General features: G+C 40.5%; 1 protein-coding gene across 1 annotated transcript in view; it reads right to left on the reverse strand.

Annotated features, from left to right (window-relative positions):
- LOC149322173 (unconventional myosin-XVB-like) overlaps window positions 1-16,758 on the reverse strand; it is a 60,890-nt gene extending 44,132 nt beyond the window's left edge. The window contains exons 1-11 of the mRNA XM_089536208.1: window positions 16,685-16,758; window positions 16,336-16,431; window positions 11,945-12,180; window positions 11,655-11,833; window positions 9,433-9,505; window positions 7,336-7,533; window positions 7,152-7,246; window positions 4,703-4,806; window positions 4,158-4,239; window positions 2,532-2,624; window positions 414-514 (exon numbers count right to left, since the gene is read on the reverse strand). Coding sequence (XP_089392334.1) covers window positions 414-514; window positions 2,532-2,624; window positions 4,158-4,239; window positions 4,703-4,806; window positions 7,152-7,246; window positions 7,336-7,533; window positions 9,433-9,505; window positions 11,655-11,833; window positions 11,945-12,180; window positions 16,336-16,428 — 1,254 coding nt within the window. The 5' untranslated portion in view covers window positions 16,429-16,431; window positions 16,685-16,758. The remainder of the gene's footprint in view (window positions 1-413; window positions 515-2,531; window positions 2,625-4,157; window positions 4,240-4,702; window positions 4,807-7,151; window positions 7,247-7,335; window positions 7,534-9,432; window positions 9,506-11,654; window positions 11,834-11,944; window positions 12,181-16,335; window positions 16,432-16,684) is intronic.
- Window positions 16,759-24,439: the final 7,681 nt, after the last annotated feature.

A 24,439-nucleotide genomic window follows, 5' to 3' on the forward strand; every position in this document is an offset into this window, starting at 1 on the left:
TGAAACATCCAATGTGGGTGTCAACTGATCAGTATTAGGGACATTCAGCGGACCATTTGGCCTAATCAAGATGGCAATTCACTTGTTTCAAGTTCTGAACCAGTTTTGTTTTTAGGATCTTTGAATCTAGTAGTTATTTTGGAGGAAAGCAAGAAGGTTTCCCATTGAAATCAAGTCCAGGATTGAACATTAGACCACAGCATGGCCCCTTTTTGTGTCTGTGCTGGGCAAGATATATGACAAGGGAAACAACACTGCTATAAGGTTACTCCTGACCTGTGGCCCTCCAAGCATTACTGGACTCGATCAGTCCTAACCAACATAACTAATGATGAGGAATAATGGGAGCTACAGTCCAGCAATATCTGGAGGACACATATATTTCCATTGCTCTGTTAAATCCTTTCACTTACCAGGAGCAAGGCTTGCTGGTTGATGAAGGCTTGTTGCTGTGCTGCCACCTGGCTGGGATCCACCGTTTGGACTACAGGCTGAGGTTGGGGCAACATCATTCCTGACAGAGAAGGAGAGAGTGATGGCAGCAAAGAGCCTCAGAGGCTAGAGCAAAGGTTCAGCATTCTCCAAAGATGTGGCCACTTACTGTTAAACATGCAGCTACTAAAGATGCTGTACCATGGTGGGTCTTCCATTAGTGAAGAGAGATGATTACAGAATTCAGCAGAATTCTGTTTTCAAAGAACAGCCATCCTTCAAATATTTACACAGTTTAAAAATGTAGAGTTTGAACATGACTCTGCTTGAGTTTACATTCTGACATCAGTCTAGTGATATTAAAGTTTACATTCACCCTTGTTTTGTATTTACTATTAGCAACCAAGCTAGAAAATAGAATTCTTCCCAGCTTCTCTCAGTTCTTCACTAGTCTGGCAGAGTATGGGGTTTTCTCATTGCTGGGAAGATGATATACCAAATTCATGTTAGTTAGGGAAGAACTAATCCAGAGAAAGTGTTCTGCTTAGCTGGGATTCATTCACTGGTCTGAGATCCTGATGGACCAGCATCACTGCCTAAGAAATATATATATTAAATTCTTAGGGCACCTTACATAATCACACACACACACACACACACACACACACACACACTCAGCTATGTGTACATAATAACCCAACAAGTTAAGCAAAATTCCCTACACACGTTAAAGTGGGCTGTGTAGTTCATGAGAGCTCTGGCCAAATATGATTTCTTAGTCTTTTAAAGAGGCCTCTGTTTTCTGTCTCTGCTTTAGCTCTATGGTTTTTTTTCACAGTCACGATTGTTCTCTGAGCCAGAATCTTAATGATCTCTGGGTCCTGTGCTAGGTACATACAAGGCACTAGATTTTATTGCCTATGCTGTAAATTTCATTCCTTACTTATTTTGCGCATAAGGTCTAACAACTTTTATTACTACCAGTATATTTGACATATTAGGTTTAGTATTGTTTTAAAAGTCAAAATGTCTGTGTAGATTTTTTTTTAAAAAATTCATGACTGATACCAAGAATAGCAAATTGCAAAACATGCTCTCTATCCTTTTATATAAGCTCCAACTACCCTGATTTGACAGGGGCAATCTCAGGTAATCCTCTGTCATCCCATTTTCAGCTGTTTTTAAAAGATCCCAGTTTCTCTCTACTCATCCTACTTTCCTACACATCTTAAGAGGCCAGGAGCTGTGCCAAAGCTGCACTCCAGTCCTTAGGACTGGTGCATGGCTTTGGCATGGCTTCTGGCCTCTTAGGACGCATGTATCATTTAAACAGCATACCTCCAAAGTGACCCGAAGCAGCTTTATTTTGGCCTGTCTGTTCGGGCCCATAGTTTCTACAAACTAGAATTCAAAGTGCAAAAGACATTTGCATTCAATTAACTCAGTTGAGGGAGAGGAGAGGTATGGGAAGAATTTTGCTCTCCCCAGTATGCTCAGGCAAAAGCAAACTGCTGCATCATCTCCAAGCTTATTTCTACTTCCTCATTAATAACTTTTGCCATCTTGACCACACAGTGATGTTGCTTGGCCACATGTGTCCCAGTTTTCACCTGTGAAATGTTGGAGGGTATGCTTGAAACTTTTTTTTTTCAGCAGGAAAAGGGACACACTGTATATATTCAACTATAAATCGATCTCATATATAAGTTGAGGGCAGGTTGGTGGTCAAAGTTATGGATTTTGACATGACCCATGGATAAATCATGGATAAAACTTAGGGACATGTAACAAAAGACCTAAAGGATGAAGCAAAGAAAAACAATGACAAAGAACCTACAAAATTCCAGGACGGATTACACTCTAGGACAGATTACACTCTTGCCTTTCACCAGAGGATGGTACTTATATATTACATGGACCTGCAGATATGCTCAGGTTTTTGTGGTCAATTATTTGACTAAAATTTCTAGACTTATACATGAGTAGATACAGTTGTCATCTGTTGCATAGGACAGGGCAGAAAAGCCTTGTCTTCTTCAGAAACGTACACATGATTTCATTCCATTATAGCCTCAGTGCATTTCTTGTATTTTTGTTACCTGGCATTGTTCCCATTCCACCTAGTGCAGGCATCATTCCTCCCATGAGGTGCATAGGTTGGTATGCTGGCATGGTCATCATTCCTGAATAGCCTAAGAAAACATAGGAAAAACTGTCTATCTGTGTTTCATAGCAATCTGATTTCAACAGCAAAACTGGTTGGTGCTTCTGTTCACATATACTAGTCAGTAGAGTCAGTGGTGTGGAATGGTGGGACTTGCAATTCAACAACATCTGGTGGGCCACATAATTTCTATTTCTGAGTTAAACAACTTCCTCACTTTCTGTTAACTCTGAATGTTCTCATACTCCACAGTGTGGATGCAAGAAAACAAGTGTATATCACTTTAGCCGTTTATCATGTTCACCATATTGTAATACAGTGCGCCCTTTGTTTACAGGGGGATCCATTCTGGACTCCCCCATGTAAAACAAATAAAGCCTATGCTTGAGCCCCATTTAAAGGAATGGGACTTATGCATGCAGTGGTGCGGGGGCGTGCACATGCCACAGGTGCGCACTCCATTCGTCCCTATGGGACATGCCGCCACTTCCTCCCCGCGCGGCTTTCAGCATATGCTGAAAGCTGCGAATGATGCAGCCGCACTGTATATTGTTATCTTAGTGATCATACTTTATAATCAAAAACAAGCAAAATAAAATTTTTAAATATATATGTATATACAGTTGGACCTCCATATCCATGGATTCTGTATCCACAAATTCAACCATCCACAGCTGATAGATAGATAGATAGATAGATAGATAGATAGATAGATAGATAGATAAACACCATTTTACTATGCCATTGTATACAGTGGCACTTGAGTATCCATAGATTTTGGTATCCATAGGGCGTCCTGAAACCAAACCCTAGTAAATACCAAGGTCCCACTGTACACACAACATATATACAATTTTTGTACCTCACTGAGTATCCTCCTCTGTAGAGGTTAATAAGTAGACTTTAAAAAGGACAACAACTTCTTGCAATGAAAATGAACTACTTTAGATAAGTCACACTGTCAGCCTCAGGGGAAGGCAATGGCAAACCTCATCTGAACAAATCTTGCCAAGAAAACCCCATGATAGGGTCACCTGAAGGTTGTCATAAATTGGAATTGACTTGAAGGCACACCACACAACCACCATCCCCACAACAACCACTGAACAGCTCCTTTAAAGTGCAAAAAACAACAAAAAAACCCTCAAGGCAAACAAAACAAAACCCCAGAGTGGATGCATCCATTTCACTTACATGGAAGCCATTTGCCACCCACTGTTGGTATTGCCAGGCTAAAACCTAGAGTGGAGTCATTGTTGTACTGTGTTAGCCCCCATGGTCTCAGGGAGGGCAATGGCTTGGTCAAAGCCTTACTGCAAGCACCCTTTCACTATAATATTCCTGTTCTACAAGATGAACACTCACACATTTCCCCTCTCTCCGCTCATATGATTCACAGGCTATGGTTCATACTGTATATGATTTCAGCTTCATTTGAAGCCTTGCCCTGGAACTGTAGAGTGTGTGAACACTGGTATGTTTATTAACAAGCCATGAAGTGCAGCACTTTCCCGCCTGATACCAACTCTATTTCCTTTTTTACTTTTGCCCTGATGTGTACCTGGAAAAACTCCTTGCTGACCAGGTCCAATTTTCCCACCTCCTTTCATGCGTCCACTCAGACTTGCCTCATTGTCCAAATCCTGCAAAAAAAGAGAGAGAGAGAGAGAGAGAGAGAAAGAGAGAACATTTTATTAGACGGCTTATCCAGCACACTGGGGCTGAGATCATGTAACAAGCTGACAAGAAGGTTTTGTTGGCAAGATTTGTTCAGAGGTTTGCCCTTGCCTTCCTCTGAGGCTGTGAGCAAGTGAATTGCCTAAGGTCACCCAGTGGGTTTCACGGCTGAACTGGGAATTGAACCCTTATCTCTAGAGTCATAATCCAACACTCAAACCACTACACCATGCTGACTCTCGCCCATACATCGGCACATGCCACTAATAGGATGCCAGTCATTGCCTTGGAAAAACAGACTCCTGAGGGCATGGCAAGGTGACAAGACAACAGTTAAATGGATCCCAGTACTAACAAAAGAAATGTCAACTATAGGAGAGGAAGAACACGTGAGAAAAGAAGCAGCAAGTGAGAAAAGAGTACACTTACTGATGGGTGATTTCTGGAGCCTTGATGGAGCAGTGGCATAAAGAGGCCATCCACATAATGATCCAGTCCTCTAGCATATCTTGGGCTATCTTTAATGCCTGGGTCTAGGGGAAAATCACATTCCTATCATCAGACAATGTCTCCCCATTTACCCCCACCCTTCTTGGCATTTTCATTGCCCCTAGCAAATTTCATATCATTTTAAGGGTTTGTCACATGGAGGGCTCCTAGAGTTATCAGTCAAAAAGTCACTATAGTTATTGTAGTTGTTAAGATTATTACACCCTATCTTTTCCCTGAGGACTCAAAGGCAGTGTACAATTTTTTTTAGAATAGGTAAAAATACGTACTGATAAAAACATATTAAAAGTTATTGCAAAAATGTAATTGAAGCACTTAAAACACAGCCATTAAAAAGAAAAAGACAAAATAATATAGCATAACATTAACATTCCTTTCTTTATAAAACAGTATGCTGCCAATATGCTTCCAATCTGAATTTAAGGTGCTGGGGAAGATATGTAAAGCTCTGAATGGCTTGAGACTTCTATACTCGAAGGAGACCATCTCCCTATAGTTGCCCACCCAATAACTGATGCCTGCTGGAGGGAGTGCTTCCCTTCAGTGGGGACTATGTACCATGTGATGACTCAGGAGAGTCTTTTCTGCCGTGGCACCCCAGTTCTGGAAGACTTAACACAAGCTCTGAGTCAAAAAGTGGCTCTTTATTAAAGCCTTTGGAGCCTAAATGATTCCATCCAAATTTATAAAGGTAACTAGTTTTACACTAATATGTAGAGAACTCTTGTAGCACCTTTGAGAGTAAGGCCCGATACAAACTGCTGCTTTGCGGCAGCCTGGGGCCAAAATTAGGTCTCGGGAAAGCGGAGCGTCCAGACGCTCCATGCTCTCCCAGTGCCATTTTGGGCATGCACGCGTTCAGACAGTGCATGCGCTATGACGTGCCTTGTGTGCTGCCTCCAAATGGCATGGCGCACAAGAGAAGTCACCACACTGCTCCAGGGTGCTAATGGTGCCTTGGCAGAAGTGCGGAAAGGAGCTGTGATTCGCAGCTTCTTTTTGGAGTGGATCATATCTGTACAGCCCCTTACTGAAAGAAAGAAGTTGGCAGCATGAGCTTTCTACTTCCTCATGTGCATTTGGTAGACATAGACTTATTCTACAAAAGTTCATGCTGCCAAGTTCTTTCTTTCAGTTAGTCTCAAAGGTACTTCAAGATCCGTTTGCATACTGAGTTTCCAGATTAACATGGCTTTATCTTTGAATTCTAGTTTTAACTACATTTTTTAAAAAAAATCATTTTTATTCAATCTAAACAAACTATCAACAAATTTTATACATATATATAAAACAAGTATAAACAAACAACAACAGTAAGACAATTTTAACAGAATTACTAAATAAAAAGAAACATACACTACTGAATCCCACCCCCAGTGGATGGATATATACCACTTTTTACATTTTTAAATATGCTTTTTTATTGTTTCAACTGCCTTTTACTTTTTAAAAATGTTACTTTGATATACATTCTTTTAATTTATTTTATCTGTACATTGCCCTGTGTTTCTTTGATATATAGCAAGAGAGAGGGAGAATGCAACAGTTCATTCTCAAAATTGTCAACAACAACAACAACAATAATAATGGAAGCACAGCAAGGAGAGAGTCAGTGTAGCCTCCTTGGAAAGGAATTCTAGTTTGTTTTTTGGAGCCATCACTAAGCACAGGGGTTTGCAGCCATAGGGGTGGCAAACCCCCTCTTGCTTTCACCATCACTCTTCTGACAACAGCAGCAGTGAGGGAACCAGCTTCAGATGTTTGGCCTAAGCAGAACTCTTATTCAGCACAGATCATTTCTTAGAGAAAAATGGATTCACTGTCACCTTAAAGGCAGATCCACCAACCACCCCTGTGAATACCTTCACTTAGGTTCCCAGCAGAAAATCCCATGCTGGGAACCAAGAGAAGGATCTTCCTTGAAGATTCAGTACCCGGTAAGCTCACTTGGAAGAAGATGGTCCTTCAGATAGCCTGGATCGAAGCCATACAGAGCTTTATAGATCATGATCAACACTTTAAGCTGTGGCTGAAGACAGAACAGCACTGGTTCTGACTCTTCCTCCTTAATTAATTATATTTGTATGATGGAGGTTGTATAAGAAAATGGAAGTAATATTGAGAAAGCATGACAGGTTGCAAATGGAATATGCAACATCTTAATCTCTTTTAAAATTTCATGTTTCAGAGAGGATAAATGGGTGGAAAACCATTCATTTGGAAACATCTATCAACCTCTTGTCCATAACCATATCTGGTTGAACACACACACATGTGCAGGCATGCATTCAGGCTCTGATTCTGGAATATGTGGCTCCCCTTACCACCTCCGCTGCAATTGAAGCCCTACCCTGAGATTAGCACTCACCTGGATAGGCAACACCATTGAATTCTGGAGGCAATGAAGGAGGTGGGAAGGAAGGGGCCTTAATATCTGGTGCAGGGGGGATGTTCAAGTGTTTCCTGCCAGAAAAAAAGCCAAAATAAAGGTCAGAAAAGCAGTGATTTTAGGAAATACACAAGAGAAGAGTGAAAATGAGGGAGTCACTCACCTATCTGGGGAGGTCCTCTGGGAATAGCTTTCATCCTGTTCAGGAGTTATGGGATAATCCGAGGAGGATCTGGATGGCCAGTTGCCTTCCTCCAGTTCTCCAATGAGATCCAGCACAAAGTCACAACCTGCTAAGTCCTGCCACACTTGGCCTGTGAACATGGACACAGTCCACCCCCGGGGGACCATATCCAGGCCTCTGAGGTCAGCAGAGTGAGGAGACACAGATTCATCAAAGAAGGAGGGGAGAGAAGGAAGGGAGGGGACAGGATCAGAAGGAAAGGTGTAAGGTGGTGGCAGAGTGGGGAGGGAGGGAGGGAGGGAGGGAGAATTAAATGGTATTCCTTCAGATTCAGCATCATTTATCATGTTTTGGTATGCATCTCTCTCTCTCTCTCTCTCTCTCTCTCTCTCTCTCTCTCACACACACACACACACACACACACACACACACTGTATCCATGGTCAGCTCCTAGAACTGCCAACCAACACCCAACATATATTGTGTAGATATCCCCCTCCTTGCCACCTTAAGTTTTTGTGGAAAGAAAAGAAAAATGGAAAAAAAAAAATGGAGCAAAAGTGTGAAATCGAAGGTTTTTGTGACTGGCATCCATAATTTTTTGTGGGTTTTTGAGGCTATGAGGCCATGTTCTAGAAGAGTTTCAGGGTATCTATTTAATTAATGATCCATTATCTGCTGGGAAACCACTCTCACCCTGGGTGGTTTTCATTTGCATTTGCTGGGTCTTGAGTTTGGTGTTTTTCAGGACTGGTAGCCAAACTTTATTTACTTTAAGGGTTTCTTCTTTCCTGTTGAAGGAAAACGAATGCAAATGAAGACCATCCAGGGTAAAGAGGTTTTCCACTCTCTTCCATGCCAGCATTCTCTGAAGATGCCAGCCACAGCTACTGGTGAAATGTCAGGAATAAACTCTTCTAGACCACCCTCATAGCCTGAAAAACCCACAAAAAAGCTATGGAGCAAAATTATTAGAGGGTTACAATGGACAAGATGTGTGGGTGTCAATACACACACACACACACACATTCATGAAAAAATGCATGCTGGTGACACAATAAAAGCTTATTTTGGAAGCCCCCTTTGCGCATGAGCCCAGATTTAGAAACATCATCAAATGTTCCTGAATATCCCAACAACTTCCAAGTTACACCTCCACAGTTTCCTTGAACAAAACCCATATGGTCAAGAAGAGGAATGGCTTCTGCTTGTATTCATATTCTTTCAGACTATCTTAAATAACAATAGAAGAACATCAAATGTTCAGTGCTATGGAATTGTGAGATTTGTAGCTTTATGACGGAATTCCATAATACTGAGCCATGAAAGTGTACTGCAGTGTGACAGCAACCTAAAACAAAATGTATCCCTGTTACTCCAACATTGTCCCTTTTTATCTTCTGCATGATTTTTAACATTTTTGCCTGATGAAGGGGCCATGGAAGCTTCAAAAGCTTGAATTATGTATTTTGTACATTTTGGTTGGCCAGTTAATGTATCACTCTTTTGTAAATTTTGCTGTATCTTGAACTGGAAGTTTACCATCCTGGTCTCAGAAGCTGGAAAGTTTAGGACTCTGTGGTACACCAAATGATGGAGTAAATTCAGAAGTAAGGTAACAACATTTATAGTTGGGTTTGAGGGGAATCCATGAAGTACCCAGATAAACACCATTGCTTGAAGAAACACTGCATATGTAAGATCTCACTCTGGATTGGTGCATCTGCCCTGTAGCATACCGTAAATGCAACCAAAAGAAGGCTTTTAATTATCTTTTTAGATGTGTGCTATTGCCTTTGGATTCTGACTTGCCAGATGAGCCTGTAAAGACTAAAATGTGATAAAGCCACACTTTGACAGATCATCTGGTTGAACCATTAAAGCAGGGGTGTCATTCAAATAATTAACAACTGGTGCTGGGTTTTGCCAGAGTGTGTGGAGATAGACAGATGCTTCTTCATGCAGAAAAGCAGCAGTCACTGTCTTTTTGATTTTAGCCATCAATAGCTCTGACTCTGAAATGGCCATCATTTAAAAACAAAACAAAAACATTTCCTCTTTTGCCTTTGGATGTACCTTGAACTCAGGATCTGCCCAGCATATTGCTCTCCTGTTGTCCAGGACTCCACTTCTGCTGAAAGCTTCTCTTCTAGTCAAAGAAAAAGAAAAGACAGACTGCTAAATACAAGTGCAACCCACAACCAAATGTCACAATGGGAAGCGCTCCTGTTCAGAATTCTAGTCCAACTAGTCAAACAGGGTGAGTCTCCAAATAAGCGAAACATTCAAGCAATAAGTCAAAATCAGAGAGACTAAAAAACCCACATCTCCAAACTGTCATCAATAAGGTGTCAATAGGACAAAAATAATACTATAAAGAACATAGGGAATACACAAGAACAGAAGCCTACAGCATAGTATTACAGTATGTAATATCTTATATGAACATATACAGACAAGCAACAAAAAAAATTACTTTAAGTAAACAGTTCATAAGACAGTAAGTGATGCCATAAATAACACAGGGAATACAAAACAGAAGCTTACAGGCAGTTCAGTATTACAGTGTTTAATGACTTAGAACTGCATATAGAGATAGATAACTACTTTATAAGAGGATAAGTTTCAATAACAATAAATAACCTGAAAGCCACATGTGGAATTGAATAACTGAGCTGAAGTCAATGGTAAACATATAATGTGTGTGGTGCAATTTTCATTACATAATGACTGGAATTCAGAAAATGAATTAATAGCTAGTTAGGACAGCCTTTCTCAACCTGGTGTCCTGTGCATTTACTGGACTAACAACTCCCATCCTCCCCAGTCAATATCAGGTTAAGGAAGGCAGAGATTAGTACATATGATCATTAGCATGAACAGTGCTTGATTAATAGCAGGGGCAATGCTGTTCGAACAGTCCAAAACTATTCAAGTTTAGTCAGGAGTAAATCCCCCTGCATTCAGTGGCATTTACTCCCAAGTGGGTGTGCACAGGAATACAGTCAGTCAGCCTTCCATATCTATGGATTCAACCATCAACAGCTTAAAAATATTTTTTAAAATATAAATTTCAAAAAGCATTTTGGCCATTCTATATAAGGGACACCATTTTACTACTCCATCTTACTTAATGGGACTAGCATTCATGGATTTTGGTATCCACAAGGGACCCTGGAACCAAACCCCAGTGGATATCAAGGACCCATTGTACAACAGAAAGCACTTTAGGTTAAAGGACAGAAAGCCATTATTGGAAAGGATAGGATATTTACACAGATGGTGAAAGCAACACAATACATAATTGCATTAAAGACACAGCCATGTTAGTCTAGAAAATCAGTATGCAAAGGGATCTTGTAGCACCTTTGAGACAAACAGAAAGAAAGAAGCTGGTACCATGAGCTTTCATAGATTTAAGTCTACAAAAACATATGCTACCAGTTTCTTTTTCACATTTATTTGTTTGGTTATTGCATTTAATACATTTATTTAGATAATTTTTATACCACTTGTTTAAAAAACTCAAAGTGGTTCAAAAATAAAGTCTTAATAAAAATATAATAATACCATACAAAAAAATCAAGAATAAAACAGTTTAAGAGGTCATTTAATTAGCAAGGGCTACCTGGCAAGGCTAGCAGTAAGATGAAGAAGTGATGTTTCCAGTGGTTGGTAGAAACATTCAGTACTCTTAAAATCATAGAATCATAGAGTTGGAAGAGATAAGAAGAGCCATTCAGTCCAACCCCGTTCCATGCAGGAACTTACAATCAAAGCATCCCTGACAGATAAAAACCTCCAAAGAAAGCAACTTTACCACACTCTGAGGGAGCGTGTTCCACTGTCGAACAGCTCTTACTGTTAGGGTAAAATAGTGTTTATGCACATTTATTTCCCACACCATTTAATCTAATGTAATTCAAGCTTCAGTGTATTGAGAATGATTGATCACTCACATTGGTAACTGGTGACAACACATCGAATTAGCATTGCAGAGCAAATGAAGAATTGCAGCACACTGGGAGAGGAAATCATTGCATCTGTTTAGTCAAATGAACAGAATCTAAATTTTTGAAAAAGTGCCATCCTACTACTCTCAACCACATGAGAACAGTCTAGAATGTTTTTTCCCCTCTGTCTTAGAAAACTGTCAGCTTCACTGCACAAGGACAAGTCCATGTTCCAGTTCCTTGGTGTGTGGGTAGGTGGGTGGGTGTGTTTTTTTAAAAAAAAATACTGCTCCCACAGTACACATGCCGAATGAGAAGACTTCATATCCTACCGACCATGTTTACCTTTATAGGTATAGACATCCAGCACCATTTTGGCTTTCTTCTGATTGGTGGTCCACTCCAGCTGGGTGGGTGGGAAATTACGGGACACCTCTGGGTCTCTTTCCATGTGCTGCATTGACATCAGGAGTTTCCGCTGGCAGATGCTGTTATAGCCCTCCAGGCCATGGTCTGACACAAACCTGTGTTGTAAACCAACAAAGTCAGAACGTTCATCACTAAGCTTCTGCATTGGCTCAAGGGTCTCAATAACCTAACAAACCATTGAAAAAAAGGGAAGACCCTCTTCTTACTTTAGCAGGGGCTTCTCCAGAGCTGGAGAAGGGGCAAAGGTCCCCAGGAGGGTGGCCATCAACATCCATCCTCGCTGGCACTGTTCCAAGTCCAAGTTCTTCCACACCTGAGAGGCTACCTGGCTCAGCAGCTCATTCCGCAGGGAGGGTCTGGCCAGGCCTTGGCTTGCTAGGTAATTCCCCAGAACCTCTTCTTGCCAGACCTCCAGGCCCTTGTCACCAATAAACCGTAGGATCTGGAGGAAGTGGTGGTTTGTTAAAACACACACACACACAACACAACACAACCAACCCTCAGTAAATGTGCAACAAAACTAGGCAGTGCTGCTTTTAGATGCAGAGGTGTACTTCTCCATACATTTGCGCTTGGTCTCATTAATCATGGTCAATTCATGTGCTTTCATGCAGAAGGCCTTAGATTCTTTTAACCCCCTCCCCCTCCCAAAAAATTATGTTGAAAATTCCAACATAAATATTTTCACTTACATGAAAATCAAATTGATATTATTCCACCTACTTTGTCACTCTTCCATGCTTGGATTCTAGCCTGTTCCTTTTTAAATGACACTGTGTTACACACAAACAATTTGAATTTGCTTCTCAAAAAAGCAAATAAAATAAATGACTGTGTTCAAAGCAGATGATTTGACTTTGCTTCTCAAAAAAAGTCAAGAATAAAACAATTTAAAGGGTTGTTTAAATAGCGAGGGCTACCTAGTAAGTCTGGCAGTCAGGAAAATGACTTGGTGAGCAGATGATGTTTCCAGTAGTTGATGGGAAACATTCAAAAGTGTTTATGAACATTTGTTTACTAGATGTTTATGCCACAGTATTTTAGCTGATTTAATTCAACTTTAATGTATGCAAAATGACTGTTCACAGCCATTGGTGTGCATCACATTGGAGCTTTACACTTGGAAACTCCAACATAAATTTATTTTTTACAAAAACAGCCAGCTGGGACATTCTGCATGAAAGCACATTATTGACCACTGAGCTACATCATTCTGGAACCATTTTCTCTGTCTATGTAAGAAAACTAGCCAGACTTATTCTTCATAATCAAGATGCTCAAGATTAGAGCTTGAAACTATGCAAATTATGCTCCTGCTTCTCTTTCAGTGACCATTTACAAAACAAAGATCGCTTAAACTCAAGCTAAGTAGGTCAGAAAATCATGAACTACGGAAAATAGATGTCTTTGACCACTTGGGGGAGCACCTCTGCCACAAAAGTGACAAGTCTATAATCTAGTAGCTTGACCATTTGTTGTTGTGTGCCTTCAAGTTGTTACCAACTTATGGCAACCCTAAAGCAAACCAATCATGGGAGTTTCTTTTGCAAGATTTGTTCAGAGGAGATTTGCCTTCCCCTGAGAAAGTGTGACTTGCTCATGGTCACCTACTGAATTTCCATGGCTGAATGTGGATCCAAACCCTGGTCTCCAGAGCCATAACTCAAAGCACCACACCACACTGGTGTACTCTACCCATAGTCTGCTCCAATTTTTTACTGAATTGATTCACCAAGGGAGATAACAAGTCAGATCAACATACTAGCAAGAACAAAAAATACTTGTCCTTTCAATACAAGAAAAAAAAATGCAAATAAATGACTTAAAAAGAAGAGTCTTCCTACTAACCATTAGTAGGAAGAATACTAATTCTTCCTACTAATTTCCAACTTAGTTATCCTCCCCAGATACAGAGATATCTGCCCCCTCATCTGTTTACTCTTCCCCGCCTATCCTGCCTATTTTTTGTTTAATGTTTTTATACTATTACTGTTTAATTCTGGGAATGGGGGGGTAGGTCTAGGGTTTGATTTTTTAACTTTATTGTAACTTGTTGTATTTTATTGTTGTAACCCGCCCGGATTCTTCATGATTGGGCAGGCTAGAAATAAATCATTATTGTTGTTGTTGTTGTTATTATTATGAAAAACATATTTCCTTCTCCAAGAATTATAAAGCAGTGACCTGAAGGAGGGGTGTGGTACAAAGTTGCATATGAATCATAAATGTAGTCTTATCACTGTAGCACTGACCTTTCTCCTTCCGTTTCTTCCCTCCCTAATCATTGTCTCTCAGGCTGATCACATAGTACCTAAGAAATGTTCCACTTTCTATTCTTGGAACCTATAAATAAGTGTGGAAATTGCTGGACAGGTACACATCACCAAAGTGCTTCTCTCAGAAACAAATAGTCAGGAGAGGTTCCCTAAAGGCACCAGATCCTGTCTGATTTTGGAAGTTAAGCAGGAGCAACTTTGGTTAGCACTTGGGTGGGAGGGTGCCAATGAATACCAGGTGCTGTTGGCTATATTTCGGAGGCAGGGAATGGGTAAAGAGGTTAGTCATTCTATTTGTTCAACTTATATGAAGAAAACATACTCAAAAGAAATAGGAGTGAAGATTGAAGGAAGGAATATCAACAATCTAAGGTACGCAGATGACACCATAACTACGAGCAGACAACAAAAAAGACTTGGAATAATTATTAAAGAAAGTCAAAGAAGAAAGTGCTAGAATAAGCTTAATGCTCAACATTATATATATATATATATATATATATATATATATATATAATGACCACAGAAGATTTACATGAATTCATCCTAGGCTGTATCAGCACTGCAGAAATAATCCAGGTTAAGAGTAGTTTAAATGCTATGGAATTCTGGGAATTATATTTTTATGAGACATTTAGCCTTCTCTATCAGAGAGCTCTGGTGTCACAACAAATTACAGTTCCAAGAATTCCATAGCACTGAGCCATGGATTAAACTGGTGTCAACCTGGATTATTTCTGCAGCATGGATGCAATCTTCGATGATGAGGAAATTTTAAAAAATCAAATATTGCCCATACGTTGGATCAAACATTGATCAGAATAGAGATTGCCAGTAAGAAATCAGAAGACTAGGACTAGGAAGGACAGCTATGATCCTAAAGTGCATAGACATGACACTGAACACCAAAGTTAGGATTGCCCAAGACGATAGTATTTCTAGTCACCATGTATGGAAGTGAGAGTTGGACAGCAAAGAAAATGGATAAAAAGAAAATCAACTCATCTGAGATGTGGTGCTTGAGAAGAGGGCTGAGGATATAATTGATGGCCAAGATTAAAACTAGGGTCTTGGAAAAGGTCAAGCATGAGCTGCCCCTTGAACCCAAGATGAATAAATTGAGGCTGTCGTACTTTGGCCACATCATGAGAAGGCATGACTCATTAGAAAAGACAATAATGCTAGGAAAGGTAGAAGGCAAGTATAAAGAGAGGAAGACCACATGCCAGAAGGTTAGACTCAGTCAGGGAGGCCACAGTCCTGAACCTGTAGGACCTGAGTAGAGCAGTAGAAAATAGGGAGATTTGGAGATGTCTCGTCCACAGGGCTACCAGGAGTCAAGGCCGACTTGGTGGTAATTAGCAACAACAACAACAACTGGCAAAACCACCTCTGAGGATTCTTATGAAATTCATGGGATCACCATAAGTTCATAGGCAATGTAAAGGCACATACTCAAAGAGAGACAAGAATACTGTGATAGCAGGAAAAAGACAACAGACTAGATAATGAGAGAGGACTGAGATCATTCTTATCCTTTAGTTTTGGAGCTCTGTTCCTTGATTTCATCACTCCCCCTTTTACCATTAACTCTGCACATCATCCAGCAGGGACAAATAAGAAAGACTTGCATGCCACCAGTTATATTATTTTCTTGTATTCCCTCAGTGTACGTGTGCAGGGAGTCTGACTAATGAAATACCCAGCCCTGCATTTCACTTGAAAAAGCTGCTGATGCTAAATGAAATTTGAAGACAATGGGACTGAGACACAACTACAGTTCCTTCCATTTTGGAATGACAGAACAGTCTATACCACTATTTCAAGAAAACTGTTCTGAAAAACTAAAATATCTATGACATACCTTGGTATCACATAACTGTCTTCTGAAGAAGCATGCAGCATATATGCACATATGTGTGCACATGACCGTATGAAAGTAACTCGAATGGGATTTTGTTTTTCAGAGTATACTACTAGCTTTCCTCAAATTTGGAACCTTCCACATATGTTGTATGGCTATCCTGGGTGGAGACTCTGTACTCCAATATATCAGTAGCCTAAAGAAGGCTGATATACATACTTTTTAATCTTACTATTGCTTCTGATCAAACAGGCTTGTTATAGGTTGTTTCAGGGTTCTGGAAAAGAATGACTCCAAAGATGTTTTAAAACTAATTTAGAAGAAGCAAAAGTATACTGAATGTACATCATGAGCAGAGACTCTACTTTTAAAGTAAGTTTAGCTCTTTTGGGGGGGGGTGTTCTTTCTCCATCAGTTCACATTGACCTAGCTGCTTATTCTTTCATCTCCCTCTTACCAATTTGTTGAGCTGAAGGGCAATTTGCTTCTGCTCCCCATCCAGTCGGGTCAAAGGCTGTTGCAGAGGGTGTCCAAGGGCAGGCAAACTCATTTCCTACAATGGGTCAAAGGAAGAAATGTTGAGTTATTATTTATTTATTTATTTATTTAGTTAGTTAGTTAGTTACGATCTTTCTCCAAAATTGCACCTAAGTCGGCTCACAAAAGATACTTTAAAAATAGTACAACTTTAAAACACAATTAAAAACATCACAATAATATAACAAGTTTAAAAGATAAGATCATTAAATACTGTACATACAAAAGCAAACACCCCAATACTAAGACTCCCTAGAAATAAAAGGAACCTTTTTCCATTGCTGGTGGAGCTGTAAACATGTGAGGAAATATTGGAGAAATATAAAAATATTAATCTCCAGGATTCTACATTTAAAATTAGAAATGAAGCCAGAATGTTTCCTGTTGGGAATGTTTGAGAATGAACTAGAAAAGAAACACAGAAAATTGTTATTTTATATGATAACTATCGCTAGATCAATATATGTGCAAAAATGGAAAACAGGAGATATTCCAAATGAAGATGAATAATGAAATTACTAGAAATAATTGAAATGGATAAATTGACACAATTGGTAAGAATCAATCCAATAGAAAACTTTAACAAAGATTGGGAATTAGTATTTATGTATTTGAAGGAAGAATGGGGTGAAATCATATTATGATTTAATTATGATATGCAAATGCTGAAATATTAGAAATAAAGAAATCATTATTTGTTGCATAATGATAAGAAAACAATTGTAATACAATCATTGTAGGATAATAATAGTATAACTGATGAATTTACAAAAAGTAGCAAAGGTGAAAAGGGGAAAAATATTGGGGATACACAACAGGTATTAGATATGAGATAAAATTAAAAAATTAAGAAAGGTGTATTATAAAACAATAATACGAGAAGATGGGAATCTTATAGCTGAATGGATCAGGATAAAGATTGAGCTAAATTAGTAAATGGAAGTTTAGTGTTAAAAGAGGGATAAGTAGGTAGCGGAGAGTAAGTGAAAGTGAGGAGGGATAAGAGCGGGAAGCGATAGAAAGACTGTGTGATATCCTGCCAGGACTGATTGAATTTCCCCCTGCATTTTCTTTCGTGTTGGTTCAGGCCATAGAATATTTTAGTGTAGGAAAGTCATTGTATTAGTTTGTGGGAGGAGCTGTAGGATTCCCCTGCATTATTTCCAGGTGTGGTTTGCCCTTTCCCAGCATGTTCTGCTGTAGCTAGAGGTTTTTAGTTTGGAGCAGTCTTTGCTGTGAGCAGGCAGAGAGCTGTCTTTTGGTGGCAAACAGGCCCAGACAGCCGGAAAGGGCATTTCTTACACTTTAGCCAAATCAGTTACCAGGTTTTAGCCATTTTAGTTACCAACTCAGCCAAATTAGTTACCAACAACAAGTGAATAAAGAATTCAGGAGCTGAAAGACCCTGCACCAGCTCCATTGAGTGAGGAGAGCAAACTAACATCAGACCCAGAAAGATGACATCCGGAAGATTGCTGAAACTGTAAAGTACCTTTTGTTTAGAGCTGGGGAGGAGAAAACTTTTTATTTTGTCCTTTAAATTAAATTTCCCCCCTTTTGAACTTTACATTCAGCTTCAGAGCCTTTTTTGGGTAGAAGAGTTTGATCTCACCAGGGTACCGGCGTTGCACACCCAAACCTGCCACCGTCTTTAGTTGGGTGTGTCTTCACAGACTGAGAAGGTGGTTAGAGAAGTAGGAAGTAGAAAGGAAGACAAAAATGGAAGATTAATGGAAAGAAGGAAGATGAATAAAGTGGATAGATAGGAAGATTACCAAATAAAGAGATGATGTATTAATATAGAAAGAATTAAGAAGATTATTAGAGATTTGTGTGTTTGTTTAATGTATGTTTGCTGTATGTTGTGTTAAGATTCAATAAAACATATAAATAAAAAAATACTAAGACTCCCTAGGCGCAGTTATATATTAAAAGACTACCTGAAGAGAAACGTTTTTGCCTGGTGGCAAAAGGAGAGTAGGGAGGAGGCCAGCCTAGCCTCTTGTGGGAGTAGGGTTACCATAACCCGGTTGCAACCGGGATTTTCCCGGTTTTGGTGGCACCTGCCCGCTCCCGGCCCGGGTGCCGCCAAAAACCGGGACAACCCTGGTTGCAGCTGGGTTGCGCTGCAACCTGGGGCCTTGATGTCCTCCTCCTCCTCCACCGCACGGAGGAGGCGGAGGAAGAGGAGGGCAGCGAGGCCTGGGGCAGAGGAGGCGAAGGGGGAGGTGCTGCCTCCCCACGGGCCACGCTACCCACCTCCTCCTCCTCCGCCCCCTCCTCCCCAGGCCGCATGGAGGAAACAAAGGTGGAGGCGGAGCACGCGCCATCCTCCCCGCGGCCTCCTCCCTCCTGCCTGGTCCCTTCAGAGGCCCAAGCCTCTGAAGGAGCCGGGCAGGAGCGCGGGGGCTGCCCACGATCGCGGGTGGCCTCCTCCCTCCTGCCTGGTCCCTTCAGAGGCCCAAGCCTCTGAAGGAGCTGGGCAGGAGCGCAGGGGCTGCCCACGATCGTGGGGATCGCTGGCGGCCTCCTCTGCCCTTATAAAAAATGTCCTACATTTGAAAATTTTGTCCTACATTTGTCCTGGTTTGGAGGTCCTGGGTTATGGCAACCGTATGTGGGAGGGAGTTCCAAAGGGTGGGAGCAGCCACTGAGAAGGCTCTCTCTCTTGTGTCCACCAAGCAAATTCTTAGATGGTACAAGTAGTGTTTAGGCACTGCAAATGCATTGTCATGGACACTGAGTATTTTTAAAATATATAAAGTAATGGAGACATTCCCCACCAGCCCTCAATAATTCCCTACCAGTGCACTCAACATTTTGCCTGAAATGGAATTTTAATTCTGCTTGGACCTGGTTTACATGTAGAAATTTGAAGAGAATAAAATGCAGTTTTCAGTGCTGTTCTTTATTGCAATAATTTACTCTTAAAATTACGGTATATAATCCTAACTGTACTGTAATAATCTCTATAGGCCCAACCAAAGTGACAAAAATCTGAGTAAACTTTTGAAGTCTTTGGATTTCTTTATGAGGCAGGATAATGCAAAAAATGGGTCAGGGAACAAAAAATGGAAAGGGAGATTTGGGCTGAATCCATATTGCACAATTATAGCAGTAGTTTAACTACTACTGCTCTATCCTATGGATTGCTGGAATTTGTATCTTGGATATATATTTAGACATTTCTAATGCTCCCTGCTCCCAGTCTTTAGCTCTTTTGGCAGACGATGTTAAGTAGCTCACCAGACCACATATACATATACATTCTGTAGAATGGAGCCATGGCAGTTAAAGTGGGATAAAATTGGGTGAAGCAAATGCTCCTTTAATGTTTTAAGTCTTGTCTCCAAGATGTCATGAAGAGGAAGGTATGTAGAGAGATCTTGTAGTACCTTTGAGACTAAATGAAAGAAAGAAGTTAGCAGCATGAGCTTTTGTAGATTTCAGTCTACTTCCTCAGATGCAACTTCTCAGGAAGTAGAGTGATTCTATAGACTAACATGGCTATATCTTTGAATTCTACCACTATGAAGAGGAAGGGTTTGACTCTGCAGGTCCTTAAGCTTTGCAAATGAAATAGTGGTCCTAAGAGTAACTCAAAACAGCACCTAGGCTACTGGAGAGCACAGGAGACAGATTTGTGATATCCAGAACAATACATTTAATTGTTTAAAAGCAAGATGAAAAATGCCCATTTGTAAGATTTTGAAGTGCTATTTTTAAGTCATTCTCTCTCCCCTGAAAATTCCTTCTATTTTTTATTATATATTTTTTAAAAAAGCATAGTAACATACTTCATAACATTGTATAATCCATCCTTTATTCCTTTTCCTGAATATTATAACCCCCTCCTCCCAGCCTCCCTTAATAAACCAACACAAGCTTAGTTGGCATCATCTTAAATTAAAGTTATTGACTAAAAAATTGTACTCTTAACCAGAAAATCATTTCATGTACATTCCACTACTTAAAACAAAAACATTATCTAATATTTTGCATTTATACTGTGCATTTTATAAAATAAATATTGTTGTTTCTTTTTGATAAATCCCCATGGGGAGCCCTCCCAGAACTAGATTCCGATGTGGAGTATGCAAGGAGCACAGGGCTATGTGAAGACAGCAAACTTGGCAGCCAAGATAAGGGGAAAGGATGCAGGAGCACCGTGGATTGGAGGAGGAGGAAACGGGAAGAAGAATCAAGTCTCTTTGCTAACACACACACACACACACACACACACACGTGGACTTTTAGTGGACAAAAGAGTAAAGAAGGAGAAACAGTGGTTATAGTCCTTTGGGAGGCAAAACTCAACCTTTCAGACATCAAATTCCTACCTGGAAATGTGACCTCATAAAGGTAGAGAAGGGGAAACTGTTGATATCAGGTGGCAAAGAAAGATCAGCCTTGGCTTTCACCTCTGGAGGGGAGACTTCTGTGACCTGGTTTCCCTGGGCATGCTGGTGACCTACAAAAGAGCATGAGGGAGCAGTATTAGCCCAGACTGGGAGGCACATCCCTTGTTTCTGCTTGTGGTAAATATGTGGTAGCTGGACAGTGTGGTATTGGATGGTTTTCAGCCTCTCAGAATTACTTTCTGTATGCTTCCCTGGAGACAATTTAACAGATAATGTCTTGATAGGTATGCTGCAGGGAAAACCACCATGGTCCCAGATTACAAATTGCTTTCTCCAGTAAAGTGCATATCAGTGGGCAGTGCTTGTATGTCTGAGGAGTTTATCACATGGGGGACAGAACGTTATTGTCCTGTCCTTATCCTGTGCTTCTCACACGATCATGGGAAGTACTTTCACACTAAATCGTGCTTATCTGGACATTACCTCATCCAGAAAGTTTGGGCTTTCTCACTACATCACACTGATCCCATAAATGAAGTGGAATTGTCCCATGAATGAAGTGGAATTGCCCCCTCATTTACCATATTTTGGTACTATTGGAACATCCCATTAATGCAATTCCACGTTACTGACAGGACATGATAGGATCAGCGTGATGTACTGAGAAAGCCTTTTGTGCAATAACTTTCACTCACACTTTCTGGACAGAATAAAGATGCCTATCCCCATGTGATGAAGTCCTGAAACAGCAAATGGTGAGCAACACTCATTAGTCTGTTGTTCCACATTTCCCCTACCCATTGGTCAAATCAGTGGTTCCAAACTTTGGTCCTAGACATGTTTTGGACTTCTGCTTCCAGAATTTCTGACTACTGGTCAAGCTAGCTAGGGCTTCTGAGAGTTGAAGTCCAAAATGCCTGAAGGATGAAAATTTAATAGATATTGTGTCAAAATATAAATGAACATAATTATAAAATGTTTTAGATGGCATTTAAAAAGGTAAAGATAAAGGTAGTCCCTTGACATGTATATCTAATCCAGTGCTTCTCAATTATTTTCTGTCATGCCCCCCCCCCCCCCGGAAGAAGAAAACATTTCGCGCCCCCCGCACGACTGTAAATAGTATCATTTGTCTATAAAATTGTTATAAGTACACCTCTGCATAACAGAGCCTCACGCCCCCCTTTACGGAGCCTCGCACCCCCCCTGGGGGGCCCGCCCCAGTATTTGAGAAAGGCTGATCTAATCATAACTGAGTGTAAGGACTGGTGTTCATCTCTATTACTAAGCTGAAGAGCCAGCATTGGTAATGCTGTTACCTTCCCACCGAAGTGGTACCCATTTATCTACTTGCATTTGCATGCTTTCAAACTGCTAGGTTGTCAGAAGCTGGGACTGGTGACAGGAGCTCACTACATCATGCAGTACTCAGGCCTCAAACTGCCAACCTTCCAATCTCCCAATCATTACAACTGGCGTCTTAACCACTAAGCGACCACATCCCCATGTAAATTACTACCACATAAATTAGCTAAAATGTATGGAAAAATTGAAAAGTAATTGTTGGAAAAGCTCCCAAGAACAAAGAACTTTCTATCATATGTGATGTGCACTAACGCTAAGAAATATTGGTTATCAGTTCATAAAATAATAGTTGAGTTTTTAATTATTAATCTCCCATTGGAACCAGAAGTATTTTTGTTAGGCATGACTGATGATAAATTGCATGGGGAGGATGTAGAATTCTTTTTTACTGCTGCAAGGATGCTCTACACAAAAATGTGGAAGAATGAGGTGACACCAACAGCTGAAGATTTGTTGCTAAAATATGTGAGATGCCAGAACTGGATCCACTTGATGAAGGAAGGATCATTAGAAAACATTAAGGGCCCATTCCTACTTACTGGAAAATCCATTTCCTGAACCGATTCCTGAAACCAGTTCTGAAAAAACATAGATCCTACTATGGTTGCACTGGTTTCAGGAATTGGTTCAGGAATCGGCAAGTGGTGAGGGTCAGCTTGGTTGCCCGGCCCCTCTCTGGCCTCTCCGGGCCCCCAAATCCCTGGCCCAGCCTCTTTACTGGCTTCTTTGGCCACTGACCAGGTTCCCTGTGGCCTTTTTTTAAATTTCCCATGGCCGGGGAGCTGGAAAGAGGTCGCAGAAAAGCCGGGAGAATGCCAGGAAGGAGATTGCAAGGCTTCTGGCTTCTCTGCAACCTCCTTCCAGCCTTCCTGGCCATGGGAAATTTTTTAAAAGGCACAGGGAAGCTGGTTAGTGGCCAAAGAAGCCAGTAAGGAGGGTGGGTCGGGGATTTTGGGGCCAGGAGAGGCCATGCCATGGCAGCTGCCCCCCTCTCCCCCGAGCCGGGCTGCCAGTGAAAACCAGGGCAGATTCGAATCCGATTCAAATCCGCCTGGTTCCCACTTGGGCTGAATCGATTTATTTCTAAATAAATCGATTCAGCCAAAAAAAACCCCCTATTTTCCCAATGTCTCTTTCACGTGGGTTAAATGGTCAAAAATAGTAAAAAAGCATGGCCCCCCTTTCTGAATCAATTTCTAATATCAGATTTAGTGGGAACCATGCCCGTTTAACCGGGATCCTGATCTCAATTTAAACATAGTGGGAACAAGGACCAGGAAAAACTGGAGTGTGTCCCAGGGCCTGAAGTAACCCACCCCTCTCCCCATGGCTCTCCCAAGTCAAGAATATTGGCTGAAGCAAAATACATGCTTAGGTTCAAGGTACTTTATGACCATGAGCACGGCTCATCACTTCTTTAACCAGTTTCAAAACTGAGTTGAAGACTATATTGTTCAGGGAAGCGTTCCCAGGCATTGTGTGATTGTTTTTCTGATTGTTATCTCATATTTGACTTGATATTAGATATTTGATGTGCCTGCTTATTTTATCTAATTCTATCTTGTATTATTATCTATTGTTTTATATGTATTTTGTTATTATCCTGTAGAATGTATGCCTTTGGCAGGTTTCATTTTTATCGATTTTATTGACTGTATGTACAGCGCTGTGTAAATCTACAGTGCTATATAAAAAAGTATAATAATAATAATAATAACAATAATACCATCAGCCAAACGAAGCAGTGCTGCAAGCTCAGCAGGGATTTCCAGCCTTCGAACATCCTAAAGAGAAAAGATTCACCCATCAGCCTTAAAAACAAAGATGTGGTTCATTTAACTGCTGCCTTTCTTCCCTGCCCCCACAAAGCAAAATGTAGGATTAATTTTATTTTATTTTTAAAAAACCTATGCATACCATATCATAGCAAACATATATAATTGTATAATATGATCATCATAAGCATCACAATGTCATCACACATGGAATTTTAACACAACAACATAAGAAAAAAGAAACTGAATAATGAAGTACCCATCCTGATTAATCTGAAACAATCCAATTTACAGTAGGGAAAAAAACATAAGGGAAGGATGGGAGGCATCTGAAAAATATGAAGCAACAGCACTAGCAAAGAGAATTAGGGATGAATGGGAGAAAATAAAATTGTATAACATTTGTTTTGGATGATGCAAAGAACTGAATGAGAGCTAGATGACTATGTATGACCAACAGCTGTTAAATGCCTCTGACAAAGATGTTTCTTCTTACAACGTCTTTTTCTATCCACCCACCCAC

This window comes from Sceloporus occidentalis, unplaced genomic scaffold (assembly GCF_023333645.1).
Source record: "Sceloporus occidentalis isolate IW3139 unplaced genomic scaffold, rSceOcc1.0.p SCAF_1, whole genome shotgun sequence".
In the NCBI taxonomy this organism is placed as follows: Eukaryota; Metazoa; Chordata; class Lepidosauria; order Squamata; family Phrynosomatidae; genus Sceloporus; species Sceloporus occidentalis.